The sequence below is a fragment of the Lacerta agilis genome, chromosome 5 (genome assembly GCF_009819535.1).
Source record: "Lacerta agilis isolate rLacAgi1 chromosome 5, rLacAgi1.pri, whole genome shotgun sequence".
NCBI classification, from domain to species: domain Eukaryota; kingdom Metazoa; phylum Chordata; class Lepidosauria; order Squamata; family Lacertidae; genus Lacerta; species Lacerta agilis.
Genome location: NC_046316.1, coordinates 47,967,741 through 47,992,971, shown reverse-complemented (window position 1 = coordinate 47,992,971; position 25,231 = coordinate 47,967,741). Strand labels below are relative to the sequence as shown.

Below are 25,231 nucleotides of genomic sequence, written 5' to 3'. Positions count from 1 at the left end.
ATCGGCTTTAATGCCAGATTTTTCAACGTTAATGTGCAGTTTTAAAGTGTTTTTTTTCCCTGTTACGGGATTCACGGATATTTCTATTCCTGCAATTGTGGCAACGATGAGTTGCCCTGTTTATTCCTTCCATCCTCTGCATAATTTTCCTTTCCAGATTTAACATAGCGATTGGTATATGAAACAGACCATTGTGTTTGCCCCTTTAGTCCCCTTTTAATAAACACCTTGAAAATGTCTGTACACTCCATTTTTGTTCAACAGTATTTCTGTGGGGCTTTTACTTTATTTTTGTTACATGCATTTCAGTTTCACTTACTTCCCCCACGTTGCCTAATATGTGTTTGTTTTTATTTTATTTTTAAAGTTGCCTTTCTTTTCTGAACTCATTTTTCTTTTCCTCCCGTTTTTGTTTCCTCCATCCAGTACCTGCAGATGAAATGGCCACTGCTAGATGTTCAGGCAGGGAGCCTACAGAGTAGGCAAGCCCTCAAGGATGCTAGGTCTCCATCTCCAGCACACATTGTTGTAAGTAAACGAAGATGCACTACTTTTGTTTCTGTGTCTCTGTTTCTTTGGTGGAGGGGAAAGAGGAATGGGTTTAATGAGTATCGCCTGTCACTTTTTGCCTTCTCCAGTTAAACACATTATGAAATAGTGGGAATAAATTCTCTTTGAAATATCCATCAAGTTAAATACCTTTTCTCTCTCTTTGTACCACTTATAAAAGTGTATTAAGTTGTCTTATTAAGGAACCAGTGCTTTTTGGGGGGTATGAAATGAGAGGGGCCAGTACTCCTATCTTGATAAAGGAGTCATGGGTGCCAGCACAAAATGGCTACCATGGGCAGCAAAAACTCAGTACTGGTGAGTGCTGTCACAAAAAACAACAACAACAAAGCAGTGTGGTGTAGTGGTTAAGAGCGGTAGACTCGTAATCTGGGGAACCGGGTTCGCGTCCCCGCTCCTCCACATGCAGCTGCTGGGTGACCTTGGGCTGGTCACACTTCTCTGAAGTCTCTCAGCCCCACTCACCTCATAGAGTGTTTGTTGTGGGGGAGGAAGGGAAAGGAGAATGTTAGCCGCTTTGAGACTCCTTCGGGTAGTGAAAAGCGGGATATCAAATCCAAACTCTTCTTCCACTTCTTCTTCTTCTTCTTCTTCTTCTTCTTCTTCTTCTTCTTCTTCTTCTTCTTCTAACTGTTGACCTTCAAACTGGGCTTATAATGATTGTTTGAAACACAGTTTTACTGAAGAAAAGGGACATTTACTGAAGAAAAGGGACAAGCTTCTTATTTGTGTGTTTCTTGTTTATTAATTCAGATTCAGAACATAAGGAATTTGGGTTGCAAAGAATGTTAATTTTTTTTAATGAGCTCCGCTTTTCCTAGCGTGAGAAATTGATATGCAGCCACACTGTATCTGAATGGAAAATTAATTTCAGTCTGAAAATCATTAAGGATGGTTTCTATTTTTTGTAGGCAGAGGTGTGTGTATGTACAGGTATGTGCGCATGGAGGTGACAGAATGACATTTTAAAAATTCTGTATCAGTTTTATAAACCTATTGTGATAGTATTTAAGGAAAGTTCTTCCTTGACCAAAGCGTCCTTAAGATAGCTACCAAAGTTACAACATGAAGCCTACCTGCAGGAATAGTTTCTTTAAATACTTCAAAAAGCTTCATGAAACAGCTTGTTCACACTGCAACTATAACTCCCACATTCTTATCACACTATTCATAAAATAAAAGTGGAAGAGAAACCCGCTTCAAGGAAACAAAGGTTTAGGTGAATCAAAGGTAAAGGGACCCCGACCATTAGGTCCAGTTGCAGACAACTCTGGGGTTGCGGCACTCATCTCACTTTATTGGCTGAGGGAGCCGGCATACAGCTTCTGAGTCATGTGGCCAGCATGACTAAGCCGCTTTTGGTGAACCAGGGCAGCGCACGGAAACACCGTTTACCTTCCCGCTGGAGCAGCACCTATTTATCTACTTGCACTTTGACATGCTTTCGAACTGCTAGGTTGGCAGGAGCAGGGACCGAGCAACGGTAGCTCACCCCGTTGCGGGGATTCGAACTGCTGACCTTCTGATTGGCAAGCCCTAGGCTCTGTGGTTTAACCCATAGCGCCACCCGCGTCCCTTTTAGGTGAATGAAAGTAGACAATAAATTTAAATATATAATATTGGGCATTTGTTCATTTACAAAGTCCTTAATTTCACCTCACACAGCTAATTTCCCACCATTTAATTACAATTAGTACATTTATAATAATTCCCATGATAGAAATGTAAGGTATAAATGGGAGTTAAACACTTACAGCTAAATTATTATTTATTATAACATCTATAACGGTATATAATAGTGTGTGTGTGTTGTGGGGTTTGTTTGTTTTTTTGGTACCAGCAGTTGTTGCTTATTGATAATATTGGGTGGCATCAGGATTACTTGCTATTTTACCTTGTAAGACTCTATATGCGGCTGTTCAATGAAAATGTCATTACCATTTTTGTTCCCTATTGAGCGCACTGAATGTGGCATATTCAAATAAGTAACCTCCCCCATTTCTAGAATACATATAACCATTCAGTGAGCTGGTATTCACCTGCCATTTCCTTAAACGCATTTGTTAAATGCACTTTGTGTGGGTGGGTGGGGTGAGAGACCTCTAACAGTAGCAATTCACTTCACACTTGTATCAATTAAATCAGAACTGGAGCTACATCTGATAGATGGTTTGAGAAGCAAGGGACTGTAAACATTATTTGAAATATCCACTGTTTAAGAAAAATTAAAATTACTGCTTGCCTGTACTGAAATAATGAAAAAAGGGGGGAAAACAAAACACCCTGACTTTATATACCTCTTAAATTAAAATTTTTATTCTCTGTAATGAGTCATGTTTGTTCAGAAGCAGCAAGTTTTGAACTTCATTGAACCTGGCTGGCTTTTGCATTCAGTAGCTCAACTTAAGTCTGAATTCAACCTTGTAAGATTAAGCTGCAACCCTCAGTCTCTCTCTTTTTTTAGGAAGTAAGGCTTCAATCCTAATTCTAATTCACCAGAGACTAAGCCCCATTGAATTCAATAAGTCTGAATTCTGAGTAGATATGGGCAGGATTGTGCAGTAAATCCAACTGAATTTAGTTGGATTCTACTCTCATGTGAGCAAGAGGCGTATTAGACCATTTGTAGTGTGTTTTCTCCCCCCCCTTTAAAGTGCTCTAGTTTTCCTTATGAGAATATATTCTTGCTCAAAGTGCTTGGGCAAGATCACAGGATTAGAGTGCTAAGACCATTCCCAAGACATACTTCTGTATTTTTGCTATACAAAGACTTACATTTATGTTCCTTTGTACCTGGCAAAAAAATCATGCCATGCCAAAAATAGTGGTATTTTGGTAACACACACAGCTTATAAAACGGAAACTCTTCAGAAATTCATCTGATTCCCTCCCTCCCGGAGGCAAGACTTTTGAAGTCAATGTAAATTTTACCTTGAGGTGAGTTTATAGTGAGCAACTGTCCTGACTTTTCATTGTGTAATGAGCACATTCATAAACTAGGTTGGAACCTCGGGAAAAATAGTACTATGGTGCTGTAGAAGATCTATAATTATGTGTATGTTTTTGCTCAAGGAGAGGGAAATCTTGCTTTGAAAATGCAAGAGGGCAAGAGTAACTTAGGACAAAAGTTTCTGAAATCTCTCTGTTCTCAATATATTAACCTATCGGTTTTCACCATAGGAGTCTTTGCACAGTATTCAAAGTCATGAGCTGAATTTGGACCACAAGGCAATTTTATCTGAACATTCACTGTTTTCTCAAGTTTTGATCAGGATAGTGATAGAAAGTTTGGCCACAGTTGCAATAGTTGCAAGAGGATGGAGTTGCTACGTTGAAATGTTTTTATTTCCCTTGGGTTTTGCATTCAGTTCCTGGATGCACCAACTCTGTGTGTTCCATATTGGCCAAACTGTTTTAATCCTAGTAAGATGTTGATTATGCAGCAAGGTACACATATAGCACATTATGAGACAGTTCGTCTCCCCTGACTATAGAAGCACGGCTTTCCCCAGTCCTAAAAATTGAATGATATATAAGCAGTGAAGGTGAAAATGTGTAGAGTCATTCTCAGATTTGAGGGAAGGGATGGACTAAATAAACTTTTGCTCTTTTGGGGGAAAGGTGACTCTGAGAAAAATCGCATGACATTTTGACAGAATATTTATTTTTGCAGCGTATTTATTTTAAAACCATTTGTGCATCACCCTTTATGTGGTTCTCAACATTTTTAAACAATATTTAATACACTGTAGGAAACATGCATACAAATAAAACACAGAAGAAACAGTAAGAACAGTTTGGAGGACTAAGAATAAATAAAATAAAATATGGCACGGTGGAAGACATAGGCAAGTAAAAGGGTATTTGCCAGCTGTCAAAGGAATTGATTGATTATTTAATTTCTACACCACTTACTATATTAAAAATATCTCTTAGTGGTATATAGAAAACTGAAGGAACAACAGAAAACTTTAAATATTACAAAAGTACAGTTACATAAAAAATGTTACATTAATGCAAAGTTACACACACACACACACACACACACACCCCTCAATTAATTTTCCTTCTGACATACCCTCCCTCTCACCTAGGGTCCAAAGACCCCTGACCCCCAAAAAAGTTTCACAATGAGAAGAGTTCCTGGAAACAGCTGATATCACACTAGACTCTCACTCTAGGCTTGTTTTTTATAGGCAGGCTGAAGCAGATGGTACTTCCTCAGGCTGCCCACAGCTGTGTCTTGTTCAGCTTCACTCTCCACACCCAGCTCCAGGCTCTGCAAATTTAAGGAACTTCCAAGTGGGTCCAAAGAATAGGAACCACCTCCCCCCGCCACTCACAGATTTTTCTTCACCCTCCGTCCTCTCCTCCTTTTCAGCAGCCCCAGTTTATGTCACTGTAGTCAGTCAGGGCCCTGCGGAAAAGGGCCTGCGAGGCAGAGAACAGGCCTTCCAGGACTTGCAGCCAAGATGGGAGATTAGGTTCAAGTTTAAGTGAGCTTCCTTGTGGAGAGCGTTCCACATGTTGGAGCACCATAGCTGCAAAAGCCCACAATCCAATTGTCACCAGCCTAACCTCAGAAAGTTGAGGGCCTCTACTAGAGATGGGCTAAAAAAAAACTGGATAAGTCTTCCAAAACAGCTCCCATGCAAAGCATTGAACTAGTCAGCCCTGAGATGAATAACACTGGATAGGTTACCTCAGGGCGGAGTGGTTATGGCTGGTGCACCAGCAGGTACAAAGCCCTAGACTTACCCGATACAATCCTGCCCACAGCAGGCTGATTTTCTGGATTGGAAGAACAGTTGATCAACTGTATCTTTTGCTTATAGACATAGAGCTGTACTGTTTTCCAACACTTATACAGCACTTCCACTGCAGCTGAATTTTGTGCAAAGGGAAAATAGACCCCAAGGGGGGTTAGTGCTGCTAGCAGGTTCTTTTGTCATAGGAGAGAGGTGTGCGAACTATGTTTAGGTGTGTAACCATAATTGCCCTGTGTCTTCTGCTGGGACCAAAGTGTGCCAACACTGAATTAAAATGGCACCTACAAAACAAAAAAGAGATCCAAGACTTGTGGATGGGATGGGGGCTGAAAGGATCCCCCATAAAACTTCCCTCTTTCTACCCTGGTCAAGGGGTCACTCACCCCTCCCAATTGTTTAACACCAGTATCTGACAGCGCTCATCATGTGTTGGGTGACTTTAAGAGCCCATAGAAATGTCAGCATGTAGATAGATAACTGACTGCTGCACTTGTGCTTCTTTTGATTGGGACTAGTATAGGAGATGTACCCAAATTCACTGGTATACTACTAATATGGATATACAGACCATCACAGATATCCTGCTGCCTGACTAAGTTCTTTGTGTATATCTGTTCTTTTATTGTGCATTTATTCAGCACCATCAGTGTGCATGGCACTTTACAGCTTATGAGAGGACAGTTCCCTGCCCTAAGGGCCCTGCAATCTCAATTTAAACATAGAATAAACAATAGAGGAAAAGGAGAGAAGTGGCAGCAGTGGTAAATAGAAAAATCAGTGCGCAATTGTTTCAATTACATGTGCCTTAGCTTAGTTGTATGCTGTGGCTGGAGTCCTTTATCTACTTACCTGAGAAAGACTCTTGAGTAGGGAATTTAGGAAGTTATGAAAAGGTATTCAGAAGGGACGCAGGAGGAGGAGACAGGAGGAAGTCCTACTACAATGTGAGGAAGTAATATTAGTTATAAGAATTATGTATGTTGTTATGTATTGTTTTTATTTGTTTATGTAGTTTTGTTATATGTATGTTTTGGTGTAAAAACCTTAATAAATATTATTATTATTATTATTATTATTATTATTATTATTATTATTAAAAGACTCTTGAGTAGGTGTGGAGGTGATGGTGGTGCAAGGTACAGTGGCACAAAGCCTTCATGGAAATGTGAGTTTTGAGGAGGGATTTGAAGGAAGTAAGAAATGTAGCATCACATGCTTCTGCACACACACACACACCCCTCATTTTACAGCCAGACACTATTATTTTTGGTCTTGCATCTATTTACTGGTGAAAGGTTTGCAGCACTGTCAGCTTCTGCAAAATGTAAAGCAGAAAAATGGATATTTCTGCTTCCCCCTCTTTTCAGGCTCCTGTCCTCAAAAGTTTACTATGGAGAGACATGCCACCCAACTAACCCTCCCCCAGCTGTTCTTGAATTTCATGCAGCATGTGTACCTGTTTCAGTCCTTTCTTCTTCCCAGGGTCTTCAAAGCTACCATCTTTGCACACAGGCTGCATGTTGAAATCCTACCAGAATCCTGTGGTACTACAAAGGGAAGGGTTTGTGCATGTTTCATTTCATTCCTTACAACGAAGAATGCTGCATAATATGAGGTCAAGGAGGGCTGGGTATTAGCATGCGTTGCAAAAGGGCAGATTTTGGCATATAGACATTTGGAATAGCTTTGTAGCCCTTTATGAATACTGGATGTGATAACTATTACTGCTTCAACATGAGTCACAATGGAACTGTTCTACTAAGGCGTTTGGCCCAAGTTAACCCTTGTGAATTATAAACTGCACATGATATTATTTAAGTGGATGTTAATGAAATGCATGTTTATGCCCCCTGAATATGCAAATGATATCAGGACACAGATGAGGGCAAGGCCAGGGTAAATGTGGAAAATAGTACATGTGGGTCTTATCTTTCAGTATGCATCTGCATGAACAGGGAAGGCCCATGTTGCATGTTTGGCATTTTGCTTCATAGCCACCATTCTTGGGGGAGTAAACGACTACTTTCATATGGTACTTCACTACATCCCTGTGTGTGCTGGGTGTCTCACAATGGGACCATGCTTCTGCCCAGAGATAAAGTGCACACTTTAAGGTTCTAGGCTGATGGGAGTAAAGGAAGTTGGACTTTGTTCCAGAATCAGTACCCAAAATAACAAATAACTGCTGAAAAGTGAAGGGCCTGTTTTCTAAGCAAGATAAATGGCAAGCATAATCCCATTCATGACTGGTCTTCATTGCTGAATTTTATCTGTGTAGTTATTTCAGAAGTGCGTATCTTCAGAGATACGCATTTGCAGCAATTCCTGCAAGTCATTGTGCTACCTTTTTGGCAGTGGAAGGAACCATCTGGTGACTCAATGATATATTCTCAAGTTGATAGTTTACAGGTATATAAGGATTGAGTTGAAATAATGCCTCATCCTGCTTCAGAATATTTTTGCACAGTGACTGTTTCTTCTTTCCCATGTATCCAGCAAGCCAGAAGTATTCCAATGTGTTTGGGCAACAGTAGCAATGATTAGGGTAAACAGTATGGTATTCACCAACGGAGAGCATAACTGCATGGTAGCACATACTCACCTGTGTGTCTCCAGTATGGGAAACAACATTCTCAGTTATTAGGTTGAACACTTGAAGCACTTATACTTTGTAGCATCCTTTCTTATCTGTGAAAGAAGCTTTGTCCTTGCATCTTTAGTTGTAGAAGTGGAGTGCAGGCTGGTGCTGGATGTTTGTGTCAGGCATCCTGAAGTAGAGTACATGTCAGGGTTTTAGGTAGACAAGTGTTAGTCTTTAAGTATTTATTCTACATCTTTATTTTGCACCTATTCATGCCAAGTACTTTGTTTTTGTTCAGTTCACCCTTCTCCATAGTTCCTTTCACCAGTGTTCACCTCTGTATACTCTAAGCACGCACAAGATGAGGCCAGAAGGATATAGCTCAAGGTGACGTTGCTTAACATCCAAGTTATGGTCTCCCTGCTTCATGTTTATAGGTTCCTGCTGCACTGTGATCAGAGGAATGTGATGGGAGGAGGAGGAGACTGAAGTTTTTTGGTCTCCCTTGAGTTCTGTGAGTGGTTTGGTGTTTTGCTTTATTTTTTCACTTGTCGGTGCAGTCTTATGTTAGAATTGGAGGTAGGACTCTATCCTTAGGGAGTATAAAATTTGTAATAAATAATAATTACTCCTCCCATTTTGTCCCCTGCATTGGCAGTGCAAACAAGCTAGTGCGGAGGTGCACAAGCACCACAAAGTTGCACTATCAGTGGTGATGGTGTGCCTTGGATGTATGCTGGAATAGCCAGGTTTTCACCATACACTGGCTCATAGCCGTCAACTTTTCCCTTTCCTTGCGAGGAATCCTATTTGGAATAAGGGAATTTCCCTTTAAAAAAAAGGGAAAAGTTGACAGCTATGCACTAGCTAGGAAGGCTTTGGGGTATTTCCACAAAAATTCTTTAGCAGTTATTAGGAATACTTGTATGAAAATCCAGATGCCTAGCAAGGCAAAATGAAAACCTAGGACATTGAAAGTGCAATAAAGAAGAATATGAATTAAGAGGATGCAAGCACTGACTGAAGGAAGGGTGATGAGGAATATTGACGCTCATTCCTGGCTGCTAAACTGTAGCTCATCTAGAGCAGAGGTAGCCAGCACAGTTTCCTTCAGATGTAACACCCATTACCCATGACATTGGCCATGCTTGATGGGAGTTGGAGTGTAACAACCTTTGAAGGGCACCACTCTGGCTGTCCTAGCCTTAGAGATATGACTGTCTACCCCTCATGTTCTGCTTTTCATCCTCAGTGGCTACAACCTAATGACAGTTGCCCTCAAAGAAACACATAAGCATTATACAGATATGGCATTATTTGTAGTAACTTGGAAACAACTGTTACGTGGCTAAATGTGACTGGTAATATTTCACTATTTATTCACACTCTTATTTACACCATTCAGTAGCTTGCTGAATCCTTGGGAAGCAACAGGTAGGAGGAGATTTCATTCCATGTAGCTCAGGTGTTATTTCACATATTATAATATGGAACTTGGATCAATGAGTTAAGCTGACAAACAGAAATCCAAAATGCTTAGGATATGGATTGTTAACACATAATAAGGCATCTGCCTTCTTTTAAAAAAGTAGAAGCAGAAGAAAAGAACACCAAGTCGCTGCATCTCTCTGTAATCTTCCGTTGAATGATAAGTCTAGGATATCAGAGTGTTTTGCAAAGAATAGACACTGCCATGTAAAGTCTTGAAAAGACAAACCAAGTACAGCTGTTGAATGTATGCTTCCTACCATCTGTTAAGAGTTCACGTCTTCTATCAGATTACACTGTTGTTCAGTGTAATTGCATTGCCTTAGAAGGCATGGCCTTGGGCATTCCAGAACCTTGGCATTTTGGTAATCTTCATTCATACCCTAAGATTGAAAGTCACTGATGGAAAAAGCCTGAATGAATCAGTGTATACATAAACTTTGCAGGGGGACTTAGCTACTGTGCTAGAGTTTATTCAGCTAAAATTCATTTAAAATCAACTGTACATTCCAAGCAATATGTAAAGGAGTGATTCCTAAAACAATGTATTTGTTTTGATGTCCTAGTTCCTGGGTTTCAGTCAGTGTGAAATTTAAGACTTCTTGATTAAGCCATGAGCAATGGATGTTTGAGAAATGATATAATGTAAACACACAGGGTGGAATTCAGTGTAGTATGAAGGAGATAGTTCTGTCTGTGCAAGCCTTTCTGTTTGCCCGGTGAAACAATCTCGCCTTGAAAACTGTGTTTGTTGCACTTTTTTGTCAAATGGAAGGGAATTTGCAAAATATTTGGAGGATAATGGAACTTGCATAATACTGTGAAATACTCAGCAATTCCCATCGTGGCATTCTCTCTCGGTTGCTAAGTGGTTAGCAGAAATTATTCACAGATTTTTTTTTGGGGGGGGGTTCTGCAGAATAATAAGATGTGGGGAATAATTTTCAACTATTAGAAGCTCTTGGGAATGATATTCTGCAATATTTAGGCTCATTAGTAAAGGACTGTTGCTTGGCTCATAGTGAAGATCTATGGTGCTGTGGTTGTTGATTTGTGAGGCTGTTCCATCCCAAGTGTTGCCTAATCAGTGTGGGAGACTTGGCTGGGCTGCCTGATACAAGACTACTTCAGGCAAGTTGTAATTAAAGCTAAAACTGAATGTAATCTGACATAGTGAAAGAGATTGGAATTAAGTAATTATAGATTTGACATTTGAGCCATGGACTACCCATTGGCTGAATCCAACTCAAGAAATAGGTGTTTAATACAATTCCCAATGTAAACTGGAAAAGGTGAATCAGTGTCTTTGTAAAGTAAGGATGCAGTAAGATTTGGGTACTATTCCTAAAAAATTAAAAAATACTTCAGCTGTTCAGGTGCAACCTAAAGAAAACAAGAGACCTTTGATATTATCAAGGAAGTTAGAATCACTATTTGCTGGAGCTGCTATAAATTCATGTTACTTTGGTGAATACAGTTCAGGAACTTTGGGTGGGCATTTTGTGTTGCTCTTCAGACATTTTGCCCTCTGTATTTATCTCATGTTTCTACTGTCCCATAATATTTGTAGAAGAGAATAAAAGCACTGTTCAGAAGATTCAGTGTAAAATTTAAATTAGATTTGAACAACTTGCTTATGGACTATATAAAGACTGTGGAGCACTAATCCATTAGATTGGAAATAATAAGGCTGTCCAGGAAAGGCTTTTCTTGTCTCAAAACCATATTTTGACAGAAGTGATAAAATGTTATAATTATGGACTTCAGGTAAAAAAAAATTCTAGAGGAATAAAAAAAGAAAGAATAGTTCCTGACCGCTGAAACACAGTATCAAGACCATTAAAACTGCAATTTCCCCCTTGATATTATTTTGCATAAATAATTTAAATTCATATATATTGTCACATATAATGAAATAAAATGGGAAAACACAAGAAGAACATAACCAACATAATGTGAAAAAGAGCATTATAAAGTTCATAAATGCATTTTGACTGTGTGGTCATCTTCAGTTGCAAATAATAGTAGTAAATAGATTAGCTGCTCCAGGGTGGATCCTGAGTGGATTGTATTTCAGGCTTGCTAACATCAGGGTTCGTGGTCATATGATCTGGGAAAATACTATGATGAAAAATGCTCCAGTCACTAGAGGATTGGACAAGAAAAGTTCTAGATAGAATTCCCAAGAACCCACTGCAAATTCCTTTGAATATCCATCCACATATGCCTTTCTGTAGAAAGGGTGCATATCCAACAGTGTATGGAATGGATATTTGTATACTGGCAGTAGGCAAGCACTGTAGAACCACTGCCAGTTATGACTTTCTGGTGCATATTCAAAGTATCTCCCTGTAGTTTTCATACTTAAGTGAGTTAGCAGCTACAAGCACCGGTGTTTACAGAGTATTTGGGTAGTGAAAGGCTTCTTGACTTATTAAGCTCTGTCAATAGCAGTAATATGTTTATCCTTCATTATCGTCATAATACTAACAAGTATTGTTACACACTTCTATGTTACTAGGTCACATTCCTTTTCCTAGGTACTTCCATATTCAAACTGCCTTGCTGTTACTGCATGTTGCTACTTGTACAAGGCAAACATTACACGGTTGTAGTTTGCTATCACAGTTTTAGCAAATTATGGCACACTACTTGGGATTATTAAATGGGCCACCCAGAAGCAAGTTGCCAGACTTCCATCCTGAAAGAACTTGTAGCAGCATCCTGGTTGCAATGGCTTATTAGCACTTGGATATTTTCAACAAGCTCAGAAATCTTGATTATTATTTTTTTAGACTTTAAGGTTATTGAACTTTCAACCCAACTTGAGCAGTATTAAGGTCTATTAAGCAAGATTTTGGTTTACAGTAAAAGGTTGGTGTATTTTGAGTTGACATTTTTGCCCCATACTTAGGGAATCTATGCACAAGTAGGCGTTTCAAGCTTTCTCGATATTTCACAATCACAAGCTTCATGCAACATGAGACAAAATGTCCAGAAGTGGCAAATTGTTGATGTGTAACATGTTTTTGCAAAGTTATTATCTCTCGATGTGCTACCCAAGTCATGGACCTGGCATGATCATTCAAGGTTCAATTGAGCCAAGATTCACAAGGCTCTAGTCCTAAATCCAAAATGCACAAAACAGTAATACAGTAGAAATGTTTATAGGATATATTCGTTTTGTTTCCTCTAACCACTGAAAATTTTCAGCTAGCTCTATACTGACACTTGCCAGCCTAGTTCCCAGCTGCCATAAACTGCAGTCAGCACAGCCATTCTGCCTAGGCAGGGTCAGAGCTGTAATCCAAAATAGTTGGGATACACCAGGTTGGGAAAAGCTGGCCCTGCACATGTGAAAAGAAGATGTCCAGGACTGCATGCATGTTTAGCTGTAAGTCACAAATGCTAGCAGTGCACAGATATTGTTTTAGATATTAATGCTGACAGTCTTGTGTGGGGTGGACCAAGTCCTCCTGGGCCCAACATGGTTAAGGCACCATTTGTTGTAGCTATTTGTGGGGTATATAGCTGTTAAGATGTTATTGTTTCAAGCACCTAGGGTGTGTGGGTGTGCGCGCACGCGCATTAAATAAGAGGGACAGTGCAGGAAGTAACAGTGTGTTAATTAATGCACAACGTGCTAAGTATCCCTCTATTTTATTGTATTTAATATGTGAAAAGCTTCTTACAGACGATGGAAGTCTGAATGCCTGCATTGAAAACACCCTCCATAAAGCCTGTATAATGTTGCTGTGTGCATGTTGTACCTCACTGCTAAGAGAGAGGGAGAGACCTCCGTGAAGAGAATGACAGGGTTTGATATAAACCAGCAGGACTGCATTTCTGCCATTATTCAACAGTAAACCCTTTCACAATACCATATGCTGTGCATTCCATCACAGCAGTGTAGGGTGTGATATAGTTAAAGTACATTCTGCAAACAGGAAATGCTGGTAACCACCGTGTGTGCTTTTCATGGAGATAAAGTAATGGGAGAGAGTTAAAAAATAAAATACTGCAGTCTTGGCAAAGGGAAGGAAGGGGGAAGGTATGATGTGAGACAGAGAAATTTCAGACCTAGAACTACTAATATATGAAGAAACTCAGGTTGAAAATGAAGCGACTCAGCACTGAGCAACAGGTGAAAGTACTGCTTCACTCTTGAGGCATTCTCTGTTACTACATTTCAGTGTGGTTCTCCTTTGCCCTCATGGAGTGGGCCCACGTGGGTGGCTTTCATCCCCCCACCCCCCCGCCGCCACACCAGTGTTTTCCTCAAACGCTCCTTTGATTTGGGTTCCAAAAAAAATTGCACAAGGCTTATTTTTAAATGTTTGTGTGCTATTTTAAAAAAATAAATAAATAAAGCATGAACTTTTTTTCCTCCCCTCATCTTGGCAAGCCCTGCAAACATTGGTATTAAAAAATATTTTGTTACTTTCCTTGGCAGCCTTCTGGAAAGAAGGAGTTGCAACACCAGCCTAATGGGCAATATTCCAAAAAAGTAAAGGAGATGGAGGAGTTGGGAGAGAGAGAGAGAGAGAGAGAGAGAGAGAGAGAGAGAGAGAGAGAGAGACTTTGAATCATAAACAGACACCATGGCTTTAATAAAATAAATGAAGTGAAGCCTTTTGAGCTCTGGGTGGACTATGTTGGTGCAAGTCAGGCTTTACTAGTGGTAGTGAAAATTGACAGGCTGAGAACTGGGACATAAACAAAAATGTCAGTCCCTGGGAGTCTTGTTCGCTGGACAATGTCTCAATTGTTTCCTTGATTTTTTGCAGGCAGCAGGGGATATTGGGAGATTAACTGTTTACCATCCATACAGGCTTTAGAGGTGTTTGCAGGAAGAGGTGGCAGAAAATAGTGTTTTCTGTTTGGAAGCGATTAAACATGTCAGTGGGGAGATAAGGAAAAGGTCACCCTGCTCTCCACATATTTGTCTAGCATTCAAGTTGAAAGCCCCATGTGTTAAAAAAGTTTTGCCCTCTTTTTTTGCAAACTGCCCTTTTTTGCATTCTGCAAAGCAGGTTGTTTGAGAGAGAGAAAGAAAGGGGTGTGATGGAGGTGGGGTGAGCCAGATTTTTTGTAAATGTTCATTGGAAAGATAGAATCAAGCCTGCAGGGAGTTTGTTCTTTAATTTAGGAGGCAATCCAGTGTTGACAAGACAGTTTTGAAATCCGGCGAAATCTGAGAAGCAGCAAGTTGCGTCAGTATTTTAGCCACTTACTTGTTTTATTTTAAAAATATACAGTATCTAAAGGACAGGGAGAGACTAGCCACTTAGTCTTCTCCTCATACTTGCACTTCCTTCATTACAAAAGCAAGCACCAAGAGTCTATAGCATTCCAGCTGTTTCTGAATATGTGTCTGAAACAATGGAACTTCGAAAGCCTTCTGTCAGCATCTTTTAAATGTATGTTTTGTTCCAAGGGAGGAAGGAAGGGATAGGATGGGGAAGGGGGGGAAGCAGGAGAAGCTTTTTTCTTCGGGGTACAAAGATGTGGAGCTTCACTGCAAAGAGATAAAGTCTGTTTTTAATAATTTCTTCTTTTGTCTCATAGTTAATGCTCTTTAGGGCTAGAAGACAGGTTTTTCATACAAAAGTCATGAGGTGATGTGATGCTGTTAGTGGGAGCAGAAAACTTAATTTACTGTATTTTTTTCCAGTTTCCCTTTGTTTTTGAAACATCTTGTGTCTGTTCATTCTCGGTGTCCCTCTTGATTTCATCTGCCTTGTCAACTGCATTGAAAGTGTTATTTGCATTTTGTAGGCTGCTAAATTCTATAGTACCCCCTCTTTCCGGTCAGACAGGAAATCACTTCCTAAGTAAATATGACAACTTGCAGCATGGTACAAATCATCTTAGGGACATAGTTTATTTATCTATATATAACGCTGTTTTATTTTATTTTATTTTTCAAAGCACCATTTAAAAATAGCTCAAAAACAGCTTGTTGATTTTATTTTGCAATTTTGCAAAACAAACAAACACTCAACAACCCAATGTCTTACATTTCTTTGTCACATGGGTTAGCACTGCGCTCTGAAAGCAAATGCTAGAAGATTATTTAAATGGGTGGTGGTGAGGAGAAGAATCTTTGAGGAAATCAAGTGAATGGCTGGCCATGAGTGTGTCATTTCAAGCTGATGTATACATGTAAATGAAAATCTGGACGAACACTGCCATCTTTACTTGGGAGATAAGTCCCACTGGATTCACAGTGCCTCACTCCTAAGTAGGATGGCCTCTTTCAAAAAGTACACAGGAAGTTGAAGATTAGCATAAAATTTGCACCAGCTAATTTATGTAGGTTGCTCCATTTTTTAAAAGAATAGCAGTCATAATAATAATAATAATAATAATAATATGTAGAGATGGAAATTTAGAAAAACAATTGTGTAAATTAAATAGAGCTACAATCCATATCACCACAATGGGTAAATCCAGGTGCTGTCAATTAGCAGCTACAAGGTCCCTCCTATTCTCTCTTTTTATATTTCATTTAAAGGTCAAATAAAGGAAGGGCACCCTATAGATAAGTATGCACGGGATTGTATCCTAAGATCCAACACTTGATTGAAAGCATGCTTTGTAGAAATATCGGTGGTATCCAGGTAAATGTGTTTAGGTCTCAGGGCTCATTACAGGTCTCAGGGCGTATGGTTTAAGTGAAGTACTGGATTACCCTGGGCAGGTAATTATCAAATAAGGGAGCTTGTTTGTTAAATTACAGTGCTATTAACTGTATTAAATAAATTGAGCTTGGGTGTCTGCAAAAGAGATCTGGAAGGTTCTTTCTTGGTTGACGGTAGAGGATTCTGCTGGAAATCTCTCCTGTAATCGGTATCGTCACATTTTTGGAATTGAATAGTACCACACCGTACTTGAATACATGCAGTCTGGGTTGGCGAGTTCAGATCTCGCCACACCTTCTGTGCAACAGCAGAATGCATGCAGACATGGGCACAGCTACCCCAGCCTGCAATATCGCGATAAATACACTGACCTAGTTTTAAGAGTTGTTGTAAGCATCGCAAGAAGTACATTCTAAATAATTATACTATTTTGCTATTTTTATTTTTATTTCTGCTTTGTGACGATGCTATGAAAGTACCTGTCATTTAGCATACATAACTATATTAGCAGTGCGACAGCTCTTAGGCTAATTAGGATACAAAGAAGTGGAATGGTATCTGTTTGCTCCCCCCTCAAGAAGTAGAGAAGACTTTCAGGCTTTCCTTTCCACATCATGTGATTGTTTACAGGATACACCATGAAAACACAGCAAGGTAAAACCCTGCACACTTTCGTATTCTGGGTCAGGAGTTGAAAGAAAATGTATCAGCCTTGAACCATTACAGCATGACTTAATATTTCAGAGGGCAAAGCATGTAAATGAAAGCTTGTCCTCACCCTCTTTTTGCTTTCCTAGGGTAACATAAATATTGGATACAAGAGCCAAAGTGCTAAAGCTATCTGAATAGAACCAAAAACCTAAAATTATTTGGATATTTGCTGCAAATGGATGCAGTAAAGTATTTTTGATCCTTTCCACCTGTGCCTTCCTTTCTTGACTTTAAATGTGGATTTTTTTTTTTAAAAAGTCTGTTGTTATTTTGTATTTGCATTAAAATAGAAACTGAGCAGTTTACAAGAAATATCAATATTATGCCAAACTTAACATGCAGCCCATTCCCTTACATTGTTTTATGCATTTTGTAACTTATTTTTTTCTTGGGCCCAGTGCATGAGTTCCTATTGGGTTCACATGCTTTGCCTTCTCTAACTGTGTGTGCATGCGTATGTATGTTGTTACTCTCTCTTTCTTTTTTTGGTAAAAGGGTTTAATAATTGCTTTCGGATCTCTGGAGACACGTGTCAAGAATCATCTCTGCGTTGCTAGTCTAGTTCAACAAGTATGCTATAGAAATGGAAGGTTCTGTTATCCATCAGATTTTTCTGTTCCATTTGTTGCAGATGAAAGGCGAATGAATTTAGTGCTCACTTTCTTCTCACTCTGACAGTTATTGATCCTCTCTGGAACTTTACAATTCACAGTCTGATCCTGTCATGACACAGGGAATTCCCAATTTGTTGTAACTGAGCTTTCTGCTGCTGCTATGGTTAAGAAATTGTTGGCTGGCTGTGTTTCAAATGCAGAACTTAACATTTTCCAGTGGTGCATCTTAATAAACTAGGCTTGACTTCCTTGCTTTGAAGAAATTCTAATTGAAAAAACTAATTTTTAAATAAACCGAGAGCTTTGTTTGGATATTGTAATTTGTAAGTGCAGTGACTGCTCAAGTTCCAGTGCTATCTCTAGCCAGCCTTTATCCAATCAAGTGCCTTCTCCCCATCTTACCCAAAGTTTACCCTCCCATAGGAAATAACCAGCTGTGTGTGTGTGTGTGTGTGTGTGTGTGTGAGAGAGAGAGAGAGAGAGAGAGAGAGAGAGAGATTATTTCACTTGATATACTACTGACTGACCATGAGGATAAATAAAAGTTGTGGTTTCAAAGGCCTGTAATGATAGTGGAAGTATGTGGGGATATGGTATAAAGCAAGGCAATGACTGTGAATCTACTGTGTTAGTGTGTTAATTAAATTGATAAAGCAGACTGTCTGGTTATTCCAGAAAGAGGAATGGTATTGTTGTAGTAATGCTGCTCTTAGGTTTCAGTAGCTGTATCAGCACTATGGAAAAGATTTCCACTTCAAATTCTACCCTGGTTGCACTTTTATAATAACTCCAGTGTGTTCACTTTGTCTCTTTTGCAGCATTTATACACACAGTCTTGCAATTCCATGAAGACCTCAGTCCTAAACACACTTACCAAGGAGTAAGCCGTGCTTTTGCATAAATATGTACAGGATTGTAGTGTAATATTATTTTCTGCTGGTTTTATTAGAGAGAGAAAACCTGTTTAATCACTGCAATCATGTATGAAATAAGACGGGGGAGGCCAACATGTTGCCTTCTGAATGTTGTGGACTACAACCCCCAGAATTTAATGAGTGTTGAACATACCAGCTGGAGCTGATGGAAGTTGAGGTCTACAGTATTTGGAAGGTACCAAATTGGCTACAGCTAGATGAAGGAAACATCATTAGTAAGCAAGCACTACAAATTTGTATGTGGCACCATCTGCAAGCAGAAATGCACCTCCATTTGTGCAAAGGGGGACTCACCCCCATTTGTGCAGATTCCCTCTACCTCCTGCAGCCTCAACAACAGATCCCTGTGTTGTTCTGGACAGTCCGCTCTCCAGGAACAGATTTTCAACAACTGAAAGGCTAGAGTGCATGAGTGGGAAGATTTCTCTCAGGTGTTTGGGTCCAACCCGAGACTTGCTTATTTATTTAAGATATTTATATACCACTTAATTACAAACATTTCTAAACTGTACATCAAAATTAAAAATCATGCAATGGGAAATATTGATTAAACTAAGTCATAAAAAGCAGAAAACATCCTTTAAAGGCTTGCTGAACTAGAAGGGTCTTTTGTCCTGTGGGTTAAACCACAGAGCCTAGGGCTTGCTGATCAGAAGGTCGGCGGTTCGATTCCCCGTGACGGGGCGAGCTCCTGTTGCTCAGTCCCAGCTCCTGCCCACCTAGCAGTTCAAAAACACGTCCAAAGTGCAAGTAGATAAATAGGTACCGCTCCGGTGGGAAGGTAAACAGCGTTTCTGTGCGCTGCTCTGGTTCGCCAGAAGCAGCTTTGTCATGCTGGCCACATGACCCAGAAGCTGTACGCCAGCTCCCTCGGCCAGTAATGCGAGATGAGCGCCGCAATCCCAGAGTCGGACATGACTGGACCTAATGGTCAGGGGTCCCTTTACCTTTACCTTTGTCAAGAGCCTGAAGTTCAACAGTGAGCGGGGTCTGTCAAATCTCAGCCAGGAAGAAGTTCCACATAATTCGTCAATATATCCTGGACCAAGCTGTTAAGTGCCTTCCAAATTATGGGCAGTCAGTTCAAGCTTTTACAACAGGTTTCATCAAACTCAGCCCTCCAGATGTTTTGAGACTACAATTCCCATCATCCCTGACCACTGGTGCTGCTAGCTAGGGATCATGGGAGTTGTAGGCCAAAAACATCTGGAGGGCCGAGTTTGAGGAAGCCTGTTTTACGAAGTGGTCTTATGTGCTGGTGGTAGTCTGTCCCCACCAGCAGTCTAGCTGCTTGAACTTCCGTACCAGGCCTAAGGATAGCCCCACATAGACTTTGCTTGACTAAGAATTTGAATATGGTTTGGCTGTGGCACAGTTTGCTTTGGTCTAAATGTCCCCCCCCCCCCCAAAATGATTTTCCAGCCATTCAGTTTGGATGGTAATTAAGTTAACCATAGCGGTTAACGGGATACAGCACTTTAGAGTATGGTTAGGGACCCAGGGCTTATTAGAGGAGGAGAGAGAGCGAATTGAACAGCAAACGCTGAAATGATGGTAATCAGCCTTTCCCAGCTGGTTATATGCATTGCAGGAGGTTGGCAGGCCCTTTAAACAGGAGAGTCTCACATCTGCTTTTGTTTATCCTTTTGCTGCAGGCAAGGCTGAAAACTTAATAAATGGCATGAAACCTAAGGAAGCATAAATATAAAAGAGCATTAGATAAATTACACCATCCTTGCCTACCTGCAATGTTTTAATAACATAAGCAGAGGGTGTATGTATAATTTCTCTATAAAAGCACCCACAATGCACTGGCTTTTTACTATGGTTCCCTTGTTTGAAACATTCCTCCCCTCCATTTTTTTGTGGGGTTACCACTCTTTCTGGCCTGGTGCCTATAACTCCTCCCTAACGCTAGCATCATTTTGCAGTGGCAGGCAGCTCTGTAAAGATGCATTGATAGTTTTGCAAAAGGATATTTTATAAAGTGGTGTTTAAAATGTTACAGAACCTTATATCTCACAGAACAGATGAAAGTCCTTTGCAATGGAGGCAGAATGTACAGCCAATGCCTCTTAATACTTCCTTTAATATGCTCGCGCCTTTGCTTTCATGTTTTTCTACCATTTCTTCAATCCAACCTTGCTGTCAGTGAGAGTGGTGTGAGTGGGGCTCGCTAAGGAGAAACAATGAGCACAGAAGCCCAGCCACCTTGGAGAGAGGGAGAGAGATTGAATTGGGTACATTGCTGCTCTTGTACGATCCATTATGAAAGAACTGGCATTTATGCATTAACCCTAATATAAGTGTAATATAATGTACATTTGAAGAAGAACCACAAAATAAGTATTTTCAACAGCTAATGGTTTGTTGAATACCTTCAATTCAATTGCCTGCTGATTATTAATAGGAGGTGTAACTCGGGTCAGAAGAACAGTATAATTTGAAGACCTTGAACTGTTTTTTGTCAGTTAAGAGCTGCAGTCTGCATCTGCTCAAATTCAGATTAATTAATCTAGTGAAATGGGAACCTTATAAACTGAAGAATTCAGACTATACCGAGAAACAGGTTTTGTCTCTTAACACTCAGACTCAACTATATTCTCTACCATTTCTATACCTGGAAACGGAAGTGAGGTTGGCTTGAAGTTGTAGTCATCCAGTTTCCATAAGGAATGAATGTACACAAACTAGATGAGTTCCCTTCTAATTCTGTTATTCTAGATGTATTTTCCTTGACGCACAATCTGTAAGCAACTACTTCAGCACACAGTGTGCTTCTCGTGCAGTTCTCCTTATTTCAGTAGGTCCTGTACGGGACACTTTCCCCATTCACCACACCCTTCAACTGTGCATGCGCTATATCGTCTCTAAACATACACTTACATTCTTGCATATGGCAGCAGGATCTCAAATAGTTTTACGGGTATGTTCAAAGCAATCTACACCAACCCCAAATAGGCACATGGAGTTTGCTGATCACCACTTTGAATCTGATAAATATTGAATTAATCGGCATTTAAAGCTAGTAAAGAAGTAAAAGAAAGGGATTAGGATGAGAAGACTAGGAAGGAGGGGAGAGATGGGAAAGGCGTTAGGGTAAGGCATATGAGAGGGAGAAGAGGCATTCCGCTTCATTTGGAATTATTAATGTAGCATAGAGAAATTCAGAAATTGAGATTTATCTTCTTACAGTAATGGTCTTGTAATGAAGTATAGCTGCATTTACATGAACAAACCCTTCTGTGTCTGGTGCCCCCATCGTGCTCTCAAAATTCAAAATGTACCCACTGGTTCAAAAATGTTGGTGACTCATGGTCTATAATAACCCAGGTCTTCAGAACCAGCCACAATTACTAAAAATGCCATCTACTCCATTTGTATAACGGTGTGTCAAGGAAACCATTGTCACTTCCCCAGTTTCTGATATCAGTGACATATTGTATAAATAACTCTGTCCTGTTCATCTTCTAATAATTCCTTCCTTAGTTTTGTGCTTGAGATAAAAGTTTTTCTTAGATCAGCTAGGCATTGCTAATGCAGCTGAATGATACTAGACAAACCTTTCAGGACTGCAGGCTTTTGTATGCGTTTGGGTTATCTAAGTTAAAGTGTTCTTATACATTTGAAAGGTATGAGATTCCCATGTAGTAGCTTTTGGTTATTGCTTGGGTTGTATGAGGCTCACAGTTTGCATGTGTGTGCGTGTACACACACACACACACACAACACACTGCAGTTGAAAGCTCTTCAGCTAGCTAATGTTTGATGTCAAGAAAGAGCCACCAGGCAAGGGAAGAATGATTCATATATGGAAATGCCATCAATGTGCACATTCCCATGCAAATTATAAGAGGACAGGGTCCTGCCTGAGGAATTTACATCTGTTCAGGGCAGACAACAGAGCAGGAGTTGAGAGACGGAGACGGGGCAAAGAGGGGATATTATTATCTATTTCAGTTGCATGTACTCAGGATTAAGTTACAGCAGAGTATGGGAACAAGGTGGCTGTGGCAAAGACACAACAATATATATGAGAATATATATGAATGATAAAGTGTGTATTTTATTTGCAAGCTGCATTCCAATCTATCTTTTTTTCATCCTTCTAACTGTTCAGAAAAGGTCACTACAATCTTCTTTTGTAGTTTAGGAACTTAGAAGAGTAGACAGTGATGGGGCTCAATACTACCCGCGAAGAAAACATTTGACTTTGAGTTGGACCTACATGTTCAGTCCACTGTATTCTCTACAGTCCCTGTGTGTACCTACACTTGCGTCCCCTAACATGAGGCCATTGTACTCCAGTAGGGTTCATCCTTCAGTTCAAGTCTGGGTCGCTGTCTCCACATATGGCTAGCCTATGTTCTGAAAGCATTGGAATGAAGCAGCTGCCACTCGAGGCTATTTTGATTACATAACTCCGTTGCATTCACAGTGGGATCTTGCATAGCTAGCTTTGTGCAGTGGGAGAGATAAGGGTCTTTCTGCTTCTGTAGCTGGATGCCCATACAGGTAGTCAGAAGCAATTTTTGTGGTTCTCACCCTGGATTCAAAAGCTGCTCAGCTTAATATTAAAAACACCCCTGTCATATTGCAACAGCCTTGTTTTCATTTAATACTTCGTTAAGTCAAGGGTGGGAGCAGTCAAGAAAAGAAAGTGCTAACAGGCTCAGGGTGTATATGAATTTCAAAGATACTATTTTGGGGCCTGGAGAAAAATAATTTTGGAACAGAAGGATCACCACCACAGCTATACTTTTCAAGCCAAGAAAAAGCACAGTCTCACATGCATGCAGTGAATGTTGGACTTTGATTAAGGCAATTCATGTGGCTATGACGTACCATCCAGGATGTTCACTGGTTGACGATCTCCAGCCTTTATTATTCAATCCTGCTTACTTGAAGATAATTGTGAGGTTATAAAACAGAAAATATTATGGATAGCATGCAACTAAGTTTTACTTAAGAGTAGTCCCATTGAAATTAACAGCCCTAAGTCATGTCAGTTGATTTCAGTGGGTTGAATACCACCCTGTATGTGTCATCCTGAGGTCCTGATAGTAAGGGATGTCTAAATTGAACATGCTATTCTGAAGTTAAGAAAAGTCATCAGGACCATAGAGCCATGGACAGTGGTATGATAAGGTTTCCCATTTCTTCCTTCATCCACACCAAACCAGACCCATATCTCACCAAACCAACCAGCTGCGGTGAAGCTTTCCTCTAACAGCTCAAGGAATGCCCCTCACCTACCTTATGTTTTATGCTGCAGTCAGTGCCCCCCCCCAAAAAATATATGTTTAGGGGTACTCTCATTTTGACTCAAGAAAATCACCATTTTATAGTTCAAATTGGGGAAAATAAATACAGTAAATGGACAAAAGCACAAAGATTCACAAAATGTTTAGGGGTATGCATATGGCTGCAGTCCTGTCCCCCCCCCCCCCAGTACTCATAAACCTTAGAAAATAGTAGTTAGTGTTGTATTGATGGATAAATGTCTTTATTCATTTCATCAAGGTAGCAGAGCAGTTTGGAGCTTGATTCAAGTATGCACTCTACTTCACATCATTGATAGCTCGGTGGTCAATAATAATGGAAGTGTGGATCTGAGCCCCAGTTTTTCAGTTGCCTGGTCTTGGGACTAAATAATACCATCAGCTATTTTCTCTCCAATCACTAGTCTTTAACTTTCCTAGTGTAAATAACTCACCATTTTGATGTTATCCTGACATGTCCCTGATTGTAACCATCCAGTGGGTAAAGGAGTGACAGGAAACAAGTGCACAAACTGCTGTGTTCTGCTTCTTGCAGTGTTTGCATACATCAAGTTAGGATTTACCATTATAGGACAAAAATTCATCATTGTATTGTTGTATTTTAATCTGTATATTCTAATTTTATTAAGGCTCTCTAAGAAGTTGTAAATAGTTTAGTGGGTTATTTTATTTGTGCATATGAAAAACTGACACCTATTGCCTGCTTAGCAACCCATATTTTACTTGTAAATTAATTGCTCAGTAGATATTATCTGGCTTTTGACGCTAGATAATGAGTGTTTTGTAGGTTCACATGAATATGTGGTGTGGAATTCATGCCAAACAATTTAGCTATTTCCTCAGCACAGAGCAATTCATTGCATTTGTGGAAATGCAAGATGTCCTGATACTGCTCATGGAGGAAGTCAAGTGCCTTTGTTATAAAAGGCATAGCTTGATGAATGGGCAGCAACTCAAATGGGATAACCAGTCAGTGACACCAGCCAGTGGTTGTTTAATTAAAAAACGTTAATAATACGATAATTGGGTCAAGGTGTTTCTCAAACACATGCTGAATCACTCCTGTGCAAATAATGAGAGTATATTATCTCCCACCTTGAGATTGCTGTGGTAGCAAAGCTACAATCTTAAGAAATGGAAGGTGGGCCAACTGAGACCTACTGATGAGTGTGTCATGATATTCCAGTGAAGAAACAGGAAATTCTTCCCCATTTCTTCCCCAACATCCAAAGCTGCTTGCAATAGTCTCGCTCCAGTTGACCAGCTGGCATATTTTGATAGACTCTTGTAGAGGGAGAGTTGTGTATCACACAGGATATGAGAGGGCAGATCTTCAAAAGCTCAACAATCTTGTATTGGCATAAATCTCCCAATGATAGTTAAATGCAACTGAAATCGAAGTTTATCCTTTTATGTTAATGAAATGCAGGTAGTAAGAAAGTGATGGTTCAACTTACTAGTTATATTTGCTAAAAGACAGCAAAGCAATAAAACTTCAATGTAAGCTCCAAATCTGTCATTTAGCGATGGGAGTAAAACATCTATAAATAAGGAAACAGCAGACACCTGTAATTTTGCTGAATGGCATCCAGTGGCAGGTTTCGCCAGTGTTGTTGTTGTTGCTTGACACAGAAAGC

General features: G+C 39.9%; 1 protein-coding gene across 42 annotated transcripts in view; it reads left to right on the top strand.

Annotated features, from left to right (window-relative positions):
• TCF7L2 (transcription factor 7 like 2) overlaps positions 1–25,231 on the top strand; it is a 199,756-nt gene that overhangs the window by 77,820 nt on the left and 96,705 nt on the right. For all 42 annotated transcript variants that reach the window (XM_033149637.1, XM_033149640.1, XM_033149639.1 and 39 more), the window contains exon 4: positions 427–528. In XM_033149637.1, coding sequence (XP_033005528.1) covers positions 427–528 — 102 coding nt within the window. The remainder of the gene's footprint in view (positions 1–426; positions 529–25,231) is intronic.